The sequence below is a fragment of the Balaenoptera physalus genome, assembly GCF_965194825.1.
Source record: "Balaenoptera physalus genome assembly, chromosome: 19".
In the NCBI taxonomy this organism is placed as follows: domain Eukaryota; kingdom Metazoa; phylum Chordata; class Mammalia; order Artiodactyla; family Balaenopteridae; genus Balaenoptera; species Balaenoptera physalus.
The window spans coordinates 53,353,205-53,369,086 of NC_138900.1; the positions used below are offsets into that span (position 1 = coordinate 53,353,205).

Below are 15,882 nucleotides of genomic sequence, written 5' to 3' on the forward strand. Positions count from 1 at the left end.
GAAAAGTTAAAGAGATCGGTCATATTTAATAAGGGCGGAAGTGACCGTAGGGCTTCCGGTCAGAGCCGGGGGAGGTGGGCGGTGACTAGAATAGCCTCTTCTGCTTATTTGAGCGGGGCCTAATGCGAGTTCATCACTGCGCCTGTGCGTTTTCTTTTTCCGTTTCCGTCCCCTTAAAATGGTCCGCCACAGTTGCTAGGCAACTCTAGCCCGTGGGTTACTTTGGTTTGGGGTCGCCTCCGCCGTTGCGGGAGGAGGAAGGAGGCTCCCCAGTCGGCTTTTTGGAGAAAGGGTGGGGGTTGCCGACATCCCTGAAGTGGAGGAGAAGGGGCTGACGTGTACAAATGAGTAAGTATCGTTTATCTCTGGCAGGAGGGAAACGTGGGCCAGGAGTAGCCCAACCACTGGCATCGTTAAAAGTATGTCGGACTTCCCTTCCCTGGTGGCGCAGTGGTTAAGAATCCGCCAGGCAATGCAGGGGACAGGGGTTTAAGCCCTGGTCCGGGAAGATCCCACATGCGCAGAGCAACTAAGCCCGTGCGCCACGACTACTGAGCCTGCGCTCTAGAGCCCGTGCTCCGCAACAAAAGAAGCCACCACCCCAAGGAGAAGACCACACACCGCAACGAAGAGTAGCCCCTGCTCGCCACAGTTAGAGAAAGCCCGCTCGCAGCAACGAAGACCCAACGCAGCCAAAAATAAAATTTAAAAAAAAGTATGTATGTCGGATATTTGGGGAAAATAAAGACGCGCACCCCAGTGTAAGTAAAAGTCACTCGTCTGTTCACACGCGGAGATAACCTCTGATGGTGTTTGGGGATATTCATTTCTAGTTATTTTTCTATGTGAATATGTCCATGTGTATTATAGTTAGGTTTTGTACAAAAGTGAGATCACGCTTTATATACTGTTGTTTTATAACTTTTTTTTCTTTATCATGAGGATTTTTCAATTATTCATCTCTAACCCGGTATATAATGACAGTGTGCTATTACGTTGCAGTGGCTATACTATCATTTATTTCCTCAGTCCCCTACTGATGGCTATTTAGGTTGTTTGCAGTTTTTCACCGTTATAAATGTACATTGCTCTTTGTGCATATATCTATTTATTTACTAGGCATAAATTCTCAGAAGTGGAATTGTTGGTCAAAGAGTATTCAGGTTTCTTTCTAGAAAAGTTTTGCTTCTCTGCATTCCAGCAGGGACTCTGAATGCCTGCCCCTTCACTCACACTCTTGCCGTTATCATTTAATCTTTGCCAAATTAATGGATTTGAAAATATATCGTTTAACTTGCTTTCCTTTGCTTACTGGTAAAGCTTAACTTTCCCAGTATATTTGTCCATTTTAACCTTTTCTTTTGTGAATTTTCTGTTGGTATCATTTGCTGTGGACATTTTCTTAGGTGTGGTCTCAATTTCCCTCTCCTCTTTCCAACATTTATCCAGTCCCACCCTCTTACACGCTTATCTCCCCACTCCCCGTTGACAGCTTTGCTCTCCCACCACTTCCTCCTCTTTATCAGTAACTTACAGAAGTTGCTCTTTGTTTGAATTCTAGTGGTGGGACAGATCCATCTTCTCTCTGACTTTCCCTTTCGTCAGTAATTTGTTCTGCCACTCCGATTTGAAGAAGTCCCTTCTGGCAATCATCTTCTCTATTTAAAGTATGACCTATTGGGACTTCCCTGGTGGCGCAGTGGTAAAGAATCCACCTGCCAATGCAGGGGACATGGGTTTGAGCCCTGGTCCGGGAAGATTCCACATGCCGCAGAGCAACTCAGCCCGTGCACCACAACTACTGAGCCTGCACTCTAGAGCCCGCAAGCCATAACTGCTGGAGCCTGCACACCTAGAACACGTGCTCCGCAACAAGAGAAGCCACCGCAATGAGAAGCCCACGCACCGCAACGAAGAGTAGCCCCTGCTCACCTCAACTAGAGAAAGCCCATGTGCAGCAAGTGACCCAACACAGCCAAAAATTAATTAATTAATTTAAAAAAATAAAGTGTGACCTGTTACTGGAACAATTTCATTTCCTATGTGAATTTTTAGTAATTCATATCTTAAAATGTGACTTGTCACCAAAAAAAAGAGAGAGAGAGAAAGAAATCCTCCCTTTTCGTAGCATAAGATACATTTGGGACTGAATTCAAAATATTAAGTATCTCAATGGAGTCTCTCATGGATGGATCAAAAGTAAAGCTCCTTGATCATAGAGTTTCTCAATCATAAAAATAGGACTTGTTGCAGTAGAAGGAACACTGGACTAGAAATTTGATGGCGTGGATTCTAGTCCTTTTTTTTGTAGCTAGAAGTGTAACTATGAGCAAACTAGTGTGAAAATGAGAGGCCCCTTCTATCTCAGTATTTTACTATTTGTTTTGTGTGTGTGTGTGGTTTTTACACACTCTTAATTGATCTGTTCGCCATGTGATGAGGTATACTCAGTAAGACATACACCAAGGATCTTTAAACCAGGACTCATAATAATAAAAATGTCCGTCAATAAAAGACTGTTTAAAAAGGCTGGAATGGGCATGAAATAGTATGGCACTGTGACAAAAAATGTGTGAGTTTTCTACACAGAGATACGTGATGGTCTTCCACCCTTCCTGCTTCTCTAGACCGCTCCGGGACAAGGAGGCTTGTTTGCCTCTGCAACTCGCCTGCCCTCTTTGTTCCAGGTGGAGTCAGCCAGTGGGAGCATTAGCAGATCAGAGAGAGGGTGGGAGGAGAGCATCTGCACCCCTTAACTGCAGGCTGACCTCTTATACAGCAGCCCTCTCCGTCCAGCAATCTCAGCCACACGGTTCTGGTAACTACTCCCTCCCATGGCTCCTTCAGGCCTGCGGGTGAGAACAGCGCCCTGTCCCGCTGCTACTAGCCCAGGGTCCTGCACTACACCCTGCTGTTTTCCTATACGTTTCCTTAATGAAAGTCTTCAGATTTGAGGATGTCATCTCTTTCCTGCTGGAACACTGACTGAAAGAATACACTCTCTTTTGAGTAAAAAAGGGAGAAAACGTTGGAACATGTCTGTATTTTCTTGTGAATGCATAACAAGACTCTGGAAGATACATGAGAAACTAATGAAAGTTGTTACCTTGTTACTACTTACAGGGCACTGGGAACTAAGCCAGTTGAGGAGAGACAATATACCTTTCTATATTGTTTCTTTTTAACTGGTGGACTTACTTGCCACCAGTTTGTGCATTTAGTGTGTTCCTTTTTGTTGTTACTGTGTTGTGTGAAACCTTTTTTCCTCTGGAAAAAAAAATATGTATACACATTACCTACTACAAAAATTAAAAATGTTTTAAAATTAGGACTCATGTACTTAATGCCTTTAAACATTTCAACTTTCAGGACTGACAGTGAGGATTGATCTTTGGATTATTTCAGCATGAGCTTCCTGTTACCCAAGCTGAGTAGCAAAAAAGAAGTGGACCAGGCGATAAAAAGTACTGCAGAGAAGGTGCTGGTTCTCAGGTTCGGGAGAGACAAGGATCCTGTCTGTCTGCAACTAGATGATATTGTAAGTGAATTTTTTAAGTAAATGGTTTTTATTAAAAACCTATACATTCTCACTTCCACATCTGCAAAATGAATGAAAGGGAGCAGGCAGGGCCCGGGGATATAGCTGTTCATTTGTTAGCACACTTTCACTAAGAGCCGATCGTGTGCCTGCCCTGAGCTGAACCCCCAAATCTGTGATTGTGCTGAATCTGCCCTGGAAGCCCTTCCCAGTAGCAGCTGCCGAAGCTCAGTTTCACCAACAATTCAGTGGAAGACCAGGAACATTATTAACAAGAGTCTATGAACATTGTCTTACTCAATGCTCACAGCAGTGGGATAATTGCTATTACTGTTCCCAAGGGGGGAGGTGAATGCCAGGAAGGTCAGGTGACTTCCCACAGGCACAGCACCACTAAATTGCAGAGCTGGGATTTGAACTTTGTTTTCTCTGCCTGCAAATATGCTTTTCGAGTGTGCTGCCTCCAGTGTGTGCCTGATGATAATCTCTGATTTCACATCAAATCTTCACAATCTGATGAGTAGGAAGGGGAGTATGGGACAGAGTAAGTTTATCCTTGTCTCTGTTTATTGTGGAGAGAGACTTACCCAGGACTAAGACCTCACCCACCATTTCTACTGCTGCCACCCTCAGTGTGGATACAGTGTAAGAAACCCCACTTCTGTGGTTAAAAATGAGGGTGTGATGTGTTAATCTGGGGGGAAGGGGCCACAGCATTTTACCCTCAACTACAGAGGGTGTGGAATATCACAGAGGTCAAGAGTATAGACTCTGAAGCCAAGCTGTCCGCGTTCAAATCCTAACCTTACTGCGTACAGCCGTGTGACCAGGGGCATATTACCTGCCTGTACCTCGGTTTCCTCGTCTGTGAAATGGTGACTAGCAGTGCATACCGCATAGGAATGTTGTACGGATTAAAGGAGCCAACAAGTGTAAAGCACTTAGAACACGTAGCACATAACAAGTGCCATGTAAGTGTTTGCTGTTTTTATCATAATTATCATCTATGGGGAGATTGGAAGGAAGAGATGTGGGGGAATTCCATTGTCTGTAGTACATATTTCTGAGTTGTTTTGTTTTTTATTTAAGCGAGTATGGATTTTATAAATCCATAAAAAGTTTATAAAAACTTTTTACAATCAAAAATAGAAGAAAAAAAAAAAGCAGAAATATACTCACACAATTTGCCTAGGGCCCTTTCATTACCCTGCCAACAGTGATTCAGACTCTGAATGATAAGGTTACACTGTGTCTAATGTGGAACTCATAGGTTCTTGGCCCGGGAATTTTTTTCAAACAGAAAATTCTGTTCCAGTAAAAAGGTTCACAGAAGAAACGTTGCTGCCCTCAAGTTGTAACCCACATCTCTCTCTTCATTTGCAGCTTTCTAAGACCTCTTCTGACTTAAGTAAAATGGCTGCTATATATCTGGTAGACGTGGACCAAACCCCAGTTTATACACACTATTTTGACATCAGTTATATTCCATCTACTGTGTTTTTCTTCAATGGGCAGCATATGAAAGTGGATTATGGGTAAGTTATATTGACATGAAGTTATTACAGTCTTAAAAGTTTCTTTTATCCCGGCAGTTTCAGTAGCTCACCTATTTGCATGTGATGGGGGCTTTGTGAGGCTTATGCTGGTACTGTTTCCTGAGTTGATGCACTCTCTAATTTTTTTATGTGGAACTTTGGTGCAAAATGAGAGTGTTTCCAGTATGAGTGGTGAATTTTAACTTACTAAGTGTGAGAAAATAGTACAGTTTGTGAAGCACTCGCCATCTTTCAGTGTAGAAAATACAGAACAGCTTTTTTAAAAGTTTCCCAGGAATTTTATTTAAAACAAAGTAGGTCATTTGTTCTTAACCTTTTGAAACTCATAGGCTGCATCTATAAAAGAAGTAATCCTTCAGCAAATTAAGACATGCTTTTCTCTTGCCAAGTTTCGTGTCTTCTTTCACTCAGAGAATTTTGAAGTCATTCTTCAACAAAGTCTGTCAAGAATAAGTAACATGAGGGACTTCCCTGGTGGTCCAGTGGTTAAGGCTTCGCCTTCCAATGCAAGGGGTGCAGGTTCGATCCCTGGTCAGGGAGCTAAGATCCCACATGCCTCGAGGCCAAAAAATCAAAACATAAAACAGAAGCGATATTGCAACAAATTCAGTAAAGACTTTAAAAATGGTCCACATCAAAAAAAAAAATCTTAAAAAAAAAAAATAATAACATGAAATCTTTTAATGCCTTCCCCTCCATCCAGTCGGCATCCCAATACTTATTAATTTTGAACGTATCCGTAATAATCCTATCCTTTCTTACTGTGGTCAAGGAGTCCACTTGTCTAGATCTATGTGCCTGCTTTGTCATCATTTATTTGAAAGTGCATTAAATATAATCTGTTTTAAGTGTTTTATAGCTATTTATTCTCCTAGAATACAGTTGATATATGTATTAGTTTGGTGAATATTTTCAGCGGGTGATTTATGATACTACTTACCACCTTAAAATGTATACAATTTTTAACCCAGCAATTGCATTTCCAGGAATTTATCTGAAGGAAAATAGTCATGAAAGTGGCCAGAATTGGCTACATGGATGCTCGTTCATCCCACCATTATTGAGAAAACAAAATACTTAGAAGCTAGATGTCCACAGAAGGATACTAGAAATTAATTTAATATGGTATGGGAGATGCATGTTTAATGACTTCGAAAGAAATATGTTATATGTTCGTTGAAAAAAGCACCTTACAAGATAGTTTACATGATATGATTCCCGTGACTGTGAAAAAAAGAAATGCACACACACACATACACACACACGCACACACGCCTGAAAGGGTATATACCAAAATGTGGCCTCTGGCCTCATTTTTTTTATTTTCCTAAACTGTTTCTACAGTAAACATACTTGATACTTGAAAAGTAAGAAAAAAAGGTAATATTGCACCTACCACTCAGAAGTATAAGTGACTAGAACTCAGAGACAACGACAAGTTAATGGACTTCGCACAGCATCTAGTCAACAACAGCAACAACAAACTAAGCCCATGCTAACACCCAGGGAATACTACTTGATGATGAGTTGAGAAGTGATTAAATAGGTTTTGAAGCAGAAGCTTTGCACCTGGTAGGGCTTACATGCTCTCCCAGCGGCCCACAGCACTGGTTTTAGTCGTATATCAAATGGGCCCTGTAATCGCAAAGGGAAAATCAGTATCAGGCTTTGTGTCTAAAGGCTCCCTGATCAGAAGAAAATAACAGAGCTGCTGTTTATTTTGTTTATCCTGAAGGTCTGACAAGTAATTATGAAAAGTTTTGAGCGAGGTTGTTTCTCTCCTATGCTATTTAGGTCTCCAGATCACACTAAGTTCGTGGGAAGTTTCAAAACCAAACAAGACTTCATAGATTTGATTGAAGTAATTTATCGAGGCGCAATGAGGGGAAAACTTATCGTTCAAAGTCCTATTGATCCCAAGAATATTCCCAAATATGACCTCCTCTATCAAGACATTTAGCACTTTCACTACTGTCAAAGTTGAAGAGACAGGCCCATCATGAAACAGTGCCTGACTCCAGCTGTGCTGTTTTTCTGGGGTCTTTCGGAAATGTGGTCAGCATCCCGGCGGAGAAGAGGTTTGACGTGTACAGAAAATACCGGCCCCCAAGTAGAAGACCACACTGGTGCTGTGACAATTGGGAATGCCCAGGTGTCTACTCCCTGCAGACCTCAGAGCAGTCAAGTCAGCCATGGTCAATTTCCCCAGTGTGCTTATTTTAATTTCTCTTTATATTATAGTTTTCTTTATTCTTTAAGATAATACCAAATCCTTCTAAACCTTGGCTAGTACAATTTGATTTAACTATGTTTATTTGATACACAAGTAAAATAGAAAGTCAATTCCCATAAGAGCAAAAATACTTCTTTTCTACCCTATGTGTACACACCCACCCCTTCCATCTTCCTCAGCCTCGCCATTCCTCCACTTGTGTATTTATCTCGTGCTCACCTATTATCCCAGTTCTTTTGGAATAAATCATTCTTTACTGAGAGCAGGCAAGTTTGTTTTATCTTCAAGCCTTTCTGGCTCAGACTTTTAAAGGTATCCTGGCTTGCTCATTTTATCAGCTTTTCTATTATTAAATTACCCAAGAAGTGAGAACTTGAACCTTTACCATCCAGCACCCAATTTGAGCTAAACAGAGAATTAACTACCCTTAGTAAGTAGGAGCTGATCTCTCCCAGAGCTCCATCTCTTTCTGAGGAGAAAACTGTACTTCAAGGACTCAAAACTGGAAAGAGATCTCAGAATTGCTAGAAAGAAGTATCATGTTTATAGGACTTGCCTGTTTTAATAACTTTATGAAGAACTCTCCCAGGGTCCTCTGGCACAGCCTGCCACCACTTGGACAAGTTCCTGCTCCTCTCAAAACCTCGTGGGGCTAAGGGTACTGACTTTCTAGAATAAGAGAATAGATGCAGAGCCAGAGGGCAGTGTGCCAGGCAGCACGTGACCTGCTTGGCAGCTTTTTGCCACCTTGATGACAGAAACCCAGTTCTGTGCAGGGCAGCACTGTCACTGCAAGTCGGTCCCCCTTTGCCAGGTGCTTCCTGCCCAAGCCTTCTCTGACAAGTGTGGCATCGAAGGAAGGCTGCTGGGCACCTTTGTGGCGTTCATTGATAAAGGAGAGAGCCACTCCAGGAAGGAGACAACAAAACCCTTTCACCACCACCTCCGTCTTCTCCTGGCCCCCACTTCCTGCTTTCATGGTGATCGTGCTGCATGGAACTGCAGCAGCTGTCTTAGGACCACAAGGCAACCAGCACTGGGCTGAAAAATGAACACGCTGAGAAGAACGGTGAAAAGAGCCTGGGTCGCTGAGAACGATACTGAGCTACTGAGTGCACTCCAGACATGCCTCCCTTAAGACTTCTATGAAAGAATAAAATGTCTTCGCTGCCTGTCACTGTTCATTGGATTTTCTGTCCCTCATAGCCTAAGTCACAGAGCATTTGAGGTGCGGGAAGTGCTCAGATAACAGCAAAACCTCAGAACTTTCATGCGTAAGATTCTCATATCTTCTCTCCTACTGAGGGCTTTAGGGAATGTTTCTCTGAAGTCCTGGTTTGTGTTTTTGTTCCCATCTTGGCTGCTGTCCATTCCACAAGTATTTATTAAGTACATACTGTGTGCCCCGTCCTGTGCCAGATGCTACATAAAGACAAGTGACTCCTGGATGGAAGAAAGGCTGCTTAGAAGAGACAGTGCCTGAGCCTTAAAGGAGAGTAGGAGGTACTCGTGGAGAAAGGAGAGGGCTTTTCAGGAGAGGGCACCGGGGGAAGAAGGCCCAGGGGCTGGAGACGGCACGCGTGTTGAGAGGGCTCCACGGAGTCCAGTGTCACTGGAACCCGAGGGGGAGGCCAGGCGGGTGAGAGGTGCCGCTGGGAGGAAGGCAGAGGAGATAAGGGAACTGGGAAAATGCCAGAGGTTTTCTTCTGTGTTCCTCCTGAGGGGTGAGCAGGAGACCCTTAATCAGATTGCTCTTCAAGAAAACTGGGATGGTTTATTCTTTAAGAAAACTTAGTGCTGAAGGTACGATTAGAAGAAATAGGTGCCCCCTGAGAGGCGTCATTTCACGTGTTTGTATTATTTTTCAGTTTCTAGCGATCGTCTCTTCCACACGCTCTAGAATACAGGTCTAAGTCCTTCACTGGCCCATGAGCTGTAAGCTGTCGAAAATTATTAATGGATCTAGAGAGTGCATGTGAGGAGAACGTCACAGGGAAGGGCAGAACCTAGTGAGGAATAGTGACATTTTAAGCCATGAGCAGGAGAGGCCCTGTTTTGGGATGACAGGACGGTATATTGGTGAAGGGCCAGCATACTGAATAAAGGCTTATCGCTCACTTAGAACTTTTCTTCTTCAGTTAGAAGAGCTTCATGTGCTGGGTTCTAGAACCTTTTTTCTGGGAAACCCTTAATAACGAGACCCTTATCTTTGTGAAATGAAAGACTCAGCTTGCGTTTGACTCCTGGTAAAGGGTAGGTTTCTTCCAAGTGGGAAAAGCAGCCCCTCCTAAGGAAGAGACTTCTAACTTTACCCGGCCCCAGAATGTTATTACTGATGGGCACTTTAGAGATCGTCTGGGTTAAGCCCCCTCATAGGAGAGACAAGGGGACTGATGGGCAGGGAGCTTAAGGAACTTGGCAGATTTGTCGTCGAGCTGTGATTTGGACCCAGCAAGTCCAGAAATCCTGCCTTTATACCATCTTACTTTGCCACCTGAAGCACTGGTGTGTTGGAGCACAAGCAACAAAGTACTGTCTGTGTTAAAGCCCTTGTTTTCATGCCACTTGGAGCTAGCGTCTTCCTCACCAGCCTCCACTCTTTCTCCTCCTTTACTCTGAAGAAGCAAAAGGATGCAGTGAAAAGAGCTCGGGATTTGTATTTAGACAGACCTAGGTTCAAGGTTCAGCTTCACTATTTGATAGCTGTGTAACCTTAAGCAAATCACTTAACTTCTCTGAGTCTCTATTTCCTTGTCTGTAAAACAAGGATAACGGTGACCTCTGAGGCCTGCCATTGGATAGGCACTCATTCAGTGATCATGAGCCCCGCAGTGGGGCAGTTTAGGGATTTCCAGTTGCCCTGGGGGTTTTTCTGCCACACTCCCAGTAAACTCTAGAGCACTTGGCTGCTGCCGTCCTATAAATGAGAGAATTTTAAAAGGCCCAAGGCTAAAAACAGCACAGAAATGAGTCAAAGGAAGCTCTTTATTGATCGACTCAGCAATGCAGGGCTGAAACCCATCAGCTTCATACCACGTTTTTGTCCCCTCTGCTTCTGTCCAGTTTTCCCTCGGCCTTTCAGGCAAAGGCTTCCAGCCAGCCTTGCGTTAGTTGTCAGCTATGGTTTTCTGAACCCAGTCCAGAATGGAGGACACCTTCACATACACACCATACTCGGCAGTAGCACAGCTCTTGTCAAAGCTCAGGATCCCAGCCGCATACCAGGTGTCGTCAGCCTCATCATGAATGGCAAAGGCGCTGCCGGCATCACCATAGCAGGTGTCTTCCTGATACTTGGACAAGCCAGCACAGAAGGTGTGCTCGTTCAGTATCGGCTGCACCCCTACAGGGCTCTTTGGTGTCTTCTTTTCGGGTACTGTGCTGCCTTCGTAGTGCTTTACACACGTGTCTTGGTCAGCCACTGGCAGCATGACGTACTTCAGATGCTCAGTAAAAATGAAGTTGGCATTTCGCCCCCAGCCAGACACATAACCCACACGCCCCACTTCCACATAATCTTTTGAAGGTAGGCAGATGGGCATAACTGTCTCATCAGTGGGCACCTTCTCTCTGAGTTTGATGAGCCCAATGTCTACCTCGGAGTAGTCAGGGTGGAGAAGAACCTTCTCAATCTCCACAAGCTGCTTTTTCCCCACATAGAGTCTTAAAGTAGGAGCAATGTCTTTTGCTTTTGTTTTATTGTCATGACCCAAGAAGAGATTTTTAGCCGTGGTCAGCAACCATTGTTCATTGATCAGCGTGGCCCCTGAGGTGAGATTATTGTGGGAGACCATCTTAGCCTGCCAGGGAAAGCTGCCTTTGGCATCCAGTGAGCCACCAATGATCCTTTGCACCTGAACCACTGGATGCTTGGGCTTTCCGCATGCTGTTGAGGAGAGTAAGAAAATTATGAGCAGAATGTGACCGTCTCCCAGTCTTTCCCAGGGAAGGATAAAACGATCGACTCTTGCTGCTGTCTGAACGATCACTGTTCATTTCTTCAGAGCTAGAAATGTTTACATGCTTTGCCCTTACCTTCTGCTCCTCTTGTTCCCAATGTTTACAGTTTAAAATGATTCTTTTTTTTTTTAATGTTTACGTCACTAAAGCAGAGTTCTATTTCCTGCTTTTCTAACTCACAAAGAAACAAGTAGCCCTGAAGTTTTCAAACTCTGTCTGCTGAACTCTATATTTAAACAGTCTGTCACAGCAAGATGTCCACAGTTCCCTTGAATTCATTGTAAGGACAAGGAGCTACCATGATTCATTCTCTCTGAATAAAGAGGGATGTGATATTGTATTTAATAAGAGACAGGTCAGCAGTTCCGCATCCCTAGTAGCAGAAGAGGGTAGGCAAGATCCTCGTGTTCCAAGAGGTTAAAGGAGAGAGCATCAGCTCTTCCTAGTAACAACAGAGTCCTAACCCATCTCCAGCCTCTTGTATCATATTCCCATGGGTTAAGGTTTTGTTATGCCCTCCCTTGACCTGTTCTTCTGGAGCTTGCTTTACCCTTGGCCCAGGGCTCTCTAGGTGGGCTATATGTGTACACACACAGTTTCCTGATCCTCTGTGGGCAGTGTAGACAGTGGATTCAGTCAATGCCCCACAGGCCAAATGAACAAATCCTTAGTGAACTTTATGGGGAAGTATTACCTGCCTGTGCACTTCTCTGCCCAGCCACCTGTGGTTCTCCCTGGTCCCTCCCCTCGGCTCTTGTGTGCCCAGAGGAAACCACACAGGGAGGATGTGCCTCTAGGACATTTCAATCCCTGCTGGCGCACCAACCCCTCAATACCCACTTTCCATCTGCTTCCCAGGACCCATGATTTCCTACCTGCTTCACACTCAGGGAGTTGCTCTCCAAGGTCCTTATTTAGCCACTGCTTCTCCCTGTTTAAGGTGTACACTCCTGAAACAAAAAAAAAATGAGCCAAAAGGGGAATTGTATCTGGACCTAGCGTGGGGAGAGAAGGTATTTAAAGAGCAGAGTCAGAGAAGCAGGAAGGGGGAGGGCAGGGGAGGAGGAGGAAGGGAGGAGCGCTGTGCTAGAAGCTAAGTGTTGGCCACAGTGAAGCCCAGCGGGGCAGAACAACAGTCAAGTTGACCGTGGCGATCATAGTGACCGTGGCAAGGCGGTACGGGGTCGGAATCGGGGTTCAAATCCTGACTCTCCCTATTACAGGCTACCTGAACTTGGGCAAATTACTCAACCTTTCTGTGCCTCAGTTTCAGCAGCAGCAAAGTGAGAGTAATAACAGTATCTCTTGGGAATCCCCTGGCGGTCCAGTGGTTAGGACTCTGCACTTCCAATGCAGGGAGCAGGGGTTCGATCGCTGGTCGGGGAGCTAAGGTCCCACAAGCAGTGCGGGGCGGCCAAAATAAATAATAGTATCTTTGCGGAGGGGTGTTGTGAGGACCTAGTGAGCAAGTCCGTGTAGAGCACTTAGAACAGTTCCAGGCGTGCAGTGTTCACTAGGTAAGGGCTCCCTGCCGTCATCACCGTCACCGTCAGTTTGTCGACGTAGACGTCACTCAGAGGGTAGGCTACATGGCGTCACCTCCCTCCCCTTAACAAAGGAGGAAACTTGAGGCTGAGAAAAGTTAATTTGCCCAAAAGGCCACAGCTACCGGTGACAAAACCCTTGTTAGAATCTAAATCGCCTGGCTCCAGAGAACACGTGCGCTTTCTGGACAGTCACCCTGGCTCCACTCCTTGTGGAAATGGTGGGACGGAGGAGGGCCCGGAGACATTCGTCCCGGCCTTACCGTCTCCAGCGCGTAGTTTGTAGTGGGTTTTACACCGATAGCGAACCAAGTGTTCCAGGTAGCCATTGGGAATCTCGGGGGGCTTTAAGCAGCTGTCATCTGCAAAGAGAAACAGGAAGAGAAGGTTCGTAGTCAGAAGCTGCCCCTAGAGACCCAAAAAGTCAGAGAAGAAGCTGCTTTGCACATCAACCTCCCTCCACCCCAAATGGAAGCCCTGGGGAGGGCAATCTCCCCTTATTTCTGGCTGGCTCCCCAATTTTCTTCATGATACTGAAAGACCAGAGATTAGGATGAGAAGGAGCAATTGGATCTTCCCCAAGAGCGGGTGCAGGTCTGATGGGGTGAAAGTGGATGCAGCAGTGCTGGGAGGTACAGCTCTTGTCCAAACACAGAGACCTACCTGTGGCAGTTGTGGTCTCATTGCTGATTCCCACCGTGAAAAGCTGCCAGCAGACCAGGAGGGTGACAACAGCTTGCAGGGCGCTGCAGAGAAGACGGAAAGGAGCACACAGCTCGTCTCCCCGCTTCACCACACACACACACGCACACACACGCACACACACGCACACACACACACACACACACCCCTCCCATTAGGCACCCAGAAAAAATAGATATGGAAGTGCTAGGACCTAGAAGCCCTTCACCCACCCACATGCATAGTTTAGCAGCTTCCCAGTCACCCAGGTTCCAGCATGTTCTGTGCTGCTGGGAATTCTACAGAAGCTTCAGAGAAGAACAACCAAGATAGGAAGGCACGTGGGGATTGGGCCTCAGTTTCTGGCAGCATTCAGGAAACATTAAATTGTTAATATATGAGCTCTGCAGCAGAGAGAAATCTCACTTGGGCACCCTAAGGTGCTGGGCTACAAGGATACTGCTAATGAAATGTGGATAACTGGAAGATGGGGAAGTGGGGATTTATTATGCTCTTCTCTCTACTTTTTGAAATTTTCCATAATAAGAGGTTTTTTTAAATATATAATTTAAAACACTGATATAGTTTTTTCTATTATTTCATAATTTGACTTCAGGAAATGGTATAGCAAACCCCAGGATTCCAGGTTACCTGGAAGGTAACTGGCTTCCTGAAAGGTCGACTGTGCACATGGGCATCAATGCACAGGCCATACTCACCAGTTAACCATCTCCCTGAAAGATGTCAGCTACTCAAATATTGCTTGGTTAAGTTTCTAGTCTCATTACTTCAACATTTCAAAAAAATTTTTTTATTTTGTTCAAATCTGAGTGCCTGAATTGTGTCACTCAAATGTGTCACTATTGATCTTTCTTATTATACATTTTTAAAAAGAAAAAAAAAATCTGCTAATAGGCATATTCAAAATGCCAGGGGGAATTCCCTGGTGGGCCAGTGGTTAGGACTCAGCACTCTCATTGCCAAGGGCCCAGGTTCAATCCCTGGTTGGGGAACTAAGATCCCACAAGCCGTGTGGCATGGCCCAAAAAAGAAAAAAAATGCCAGGAAGCCTACCACAGGAGCTGCTGGCATCCCCCGTGAAGGTGAAAACTTCATAACCTCAAGGAAAAAGCTATTCCTTAGAGAAAGTCACGTCTCATGGGAAAGACAGCACCATCTGAAAGCATTACCCTTTATGGACACGGAAAAGCAGAGGATTTAACACAGAAAACACTTTATTCACTATAAATTAGCCCATTTGCCTTATTCTTTTGTTATATTTTTGCATCTCTCCTGTAGGCCTCTCCTGTACCTGGGCTGTCATGTAGATAAAAGATACATACAAAGAAGGATGAAATAATCCAGAGGAAAGGGGGGACAGGGCTGAACTGTGGACTCACCTCATCTTTGGTATGTCTGCCTCTGGAAGAGCAGTGCTGTTGGGCACCTTCTGATGCTTTTATGCCTCCGGTATCTCACTCCACCCCCTTCTCGATTTCGTAATCCCTGTGTCTACACACTTCGGCCTTGCTAAGGTCACTCACATTTTCTGGTAACAAAGCCACAAAAAACATGTCTGTTAAGAGTCGAGCTCTTGCTTCACGCTTGAGTTTCCCCTGGTGTTCTTCATGCTTGAGCCAAAGAAACCTGGCCTTGTCATGACCCCATGTAGCTGCCAAAGTGTTTCCCGGAATCAGCCACTGTGCAGGACTGGGGGAGGAACCGTCAATCTGTGTCTCTTTGTTTTGGATGATTTTCAGCACTGAACAGAGCCTCTCTTGGGGTTATTTCAGATCTCTTAGAGACACTCCTGCAACCTGGCTGAGAGAGGGCTCTAAAGTAAGCATGTCCTTTTCAGAATCATTTTCCCCACTCTGTGTTGCCATCTCCTTATTGCTGCAAAGCTCTCCAGCCTGAAATCAGTAAAATGTATTTATTGTATCTTCTCTGATCTCTTTTTCCAAGAAATCACACAAAATTGTTAAAGCTATAGTGTAGACGCAAACTATACTCAATGGCAGTGGTTATCGTGGTTTTATAGTCCAGTAATCAGTCCAAATAGGCAGGTGAGAAAAATAGATGTGCTTTAGTCAGATGTCTGCAGCTGTGTATCCCAAGTACTGTTCAACTGAAATTTAATAACAACTCAATTCATTTATAAAAAACCAGTGGTTCTTAAATTAGAGTGTGCAGAAGAATCCCTTTGGGATATTTAAGGTGGCACTGATGTAATAGCAAAATAACTGGAAACAACACAAATGTCTATCAATAGGAGAATGGCTAAATAATGTTGGTATATTTGTATAACAGGACATTATACAGCCATGAGAATGAATGAACTATGAAAGAACATGGATAGTGTTATAAACA

General features: G+C 44.5%; 2 protein-coding genes across 6 annotated transcripts; one reads left to right on the forward strand and one right to left on the reverse strand.

Moving 5' to 3' along the window:
- The first annotated feature begins 77 nt into the window (after nucleotides 1-77).
- Nucleotides 78-8,504, forward strand: TXNL4B (thioredoxin like 4B). 5 transcript variants are annotated; one of them, XM_082439245.1, is made up of 4 exons: nucleotides 78-348; nucleotides 3,406-3,538; nucleotides 4,922-5,073; nucleotides 6,889-8,504. In XM_082439245.1, exons 2-4 carry the CDS (start codon nucleotides 3,407-3,409, stop codon nucleotides 7,052-7,054), a joined length of 450 nt encoding a protein of 149 aa, XP_082295371.1. In that variant the 5' UTR covers nucleotides 78-348; nucleotide 3,406; the 3' UTR covers nucleotides 7,055-8,504. The 5 variants fall into 5 exon arrangements, with proteins under 5 accessions (XP_082295371.1, XP_082295368.1, XP_082295372.1 ...); XM_082439242.1 differs by having other exon boundaries at nucleotides 81-348; nucleotides 3,370-3,538; XM_082439246.1 differs by lacking the exon at nucleotides 78-348 and adding an exon at nucleotides 376-715.
- Nucleotides 8,505-10,294: 1,790 nt separating this feature from the next.
- Nucleotides 10,295-15,013, reverse strand: LOC309649288 (haptoglobin-like). Its single transcript, XM_082439190.1, has 5 exons — nucleotides 14,913-15,013; nucleotides 13,495-13,577; nucleotides 13,095-13,193; nucleotides 12,163-12,237; nucleotides 10,295-11,213 (listed from the first exon to the last, which is right to left on the reverse strand). The coding sequence occupies exons 1-5, from the start codon at nucleotides 14,915-14,917 to the stop codon at nucleotides 10,435-10,437; spliced, it is 1,041 nt and encodes a 346-aa protein (XP_082295316.1). The 5' UTR covers nucleotides 14,918-15,013; the 3' UTR covers nucleotides 10,295-10,434.
- Nucleotides 15,014-15,882: the final 869 nt, after the last annotated feature.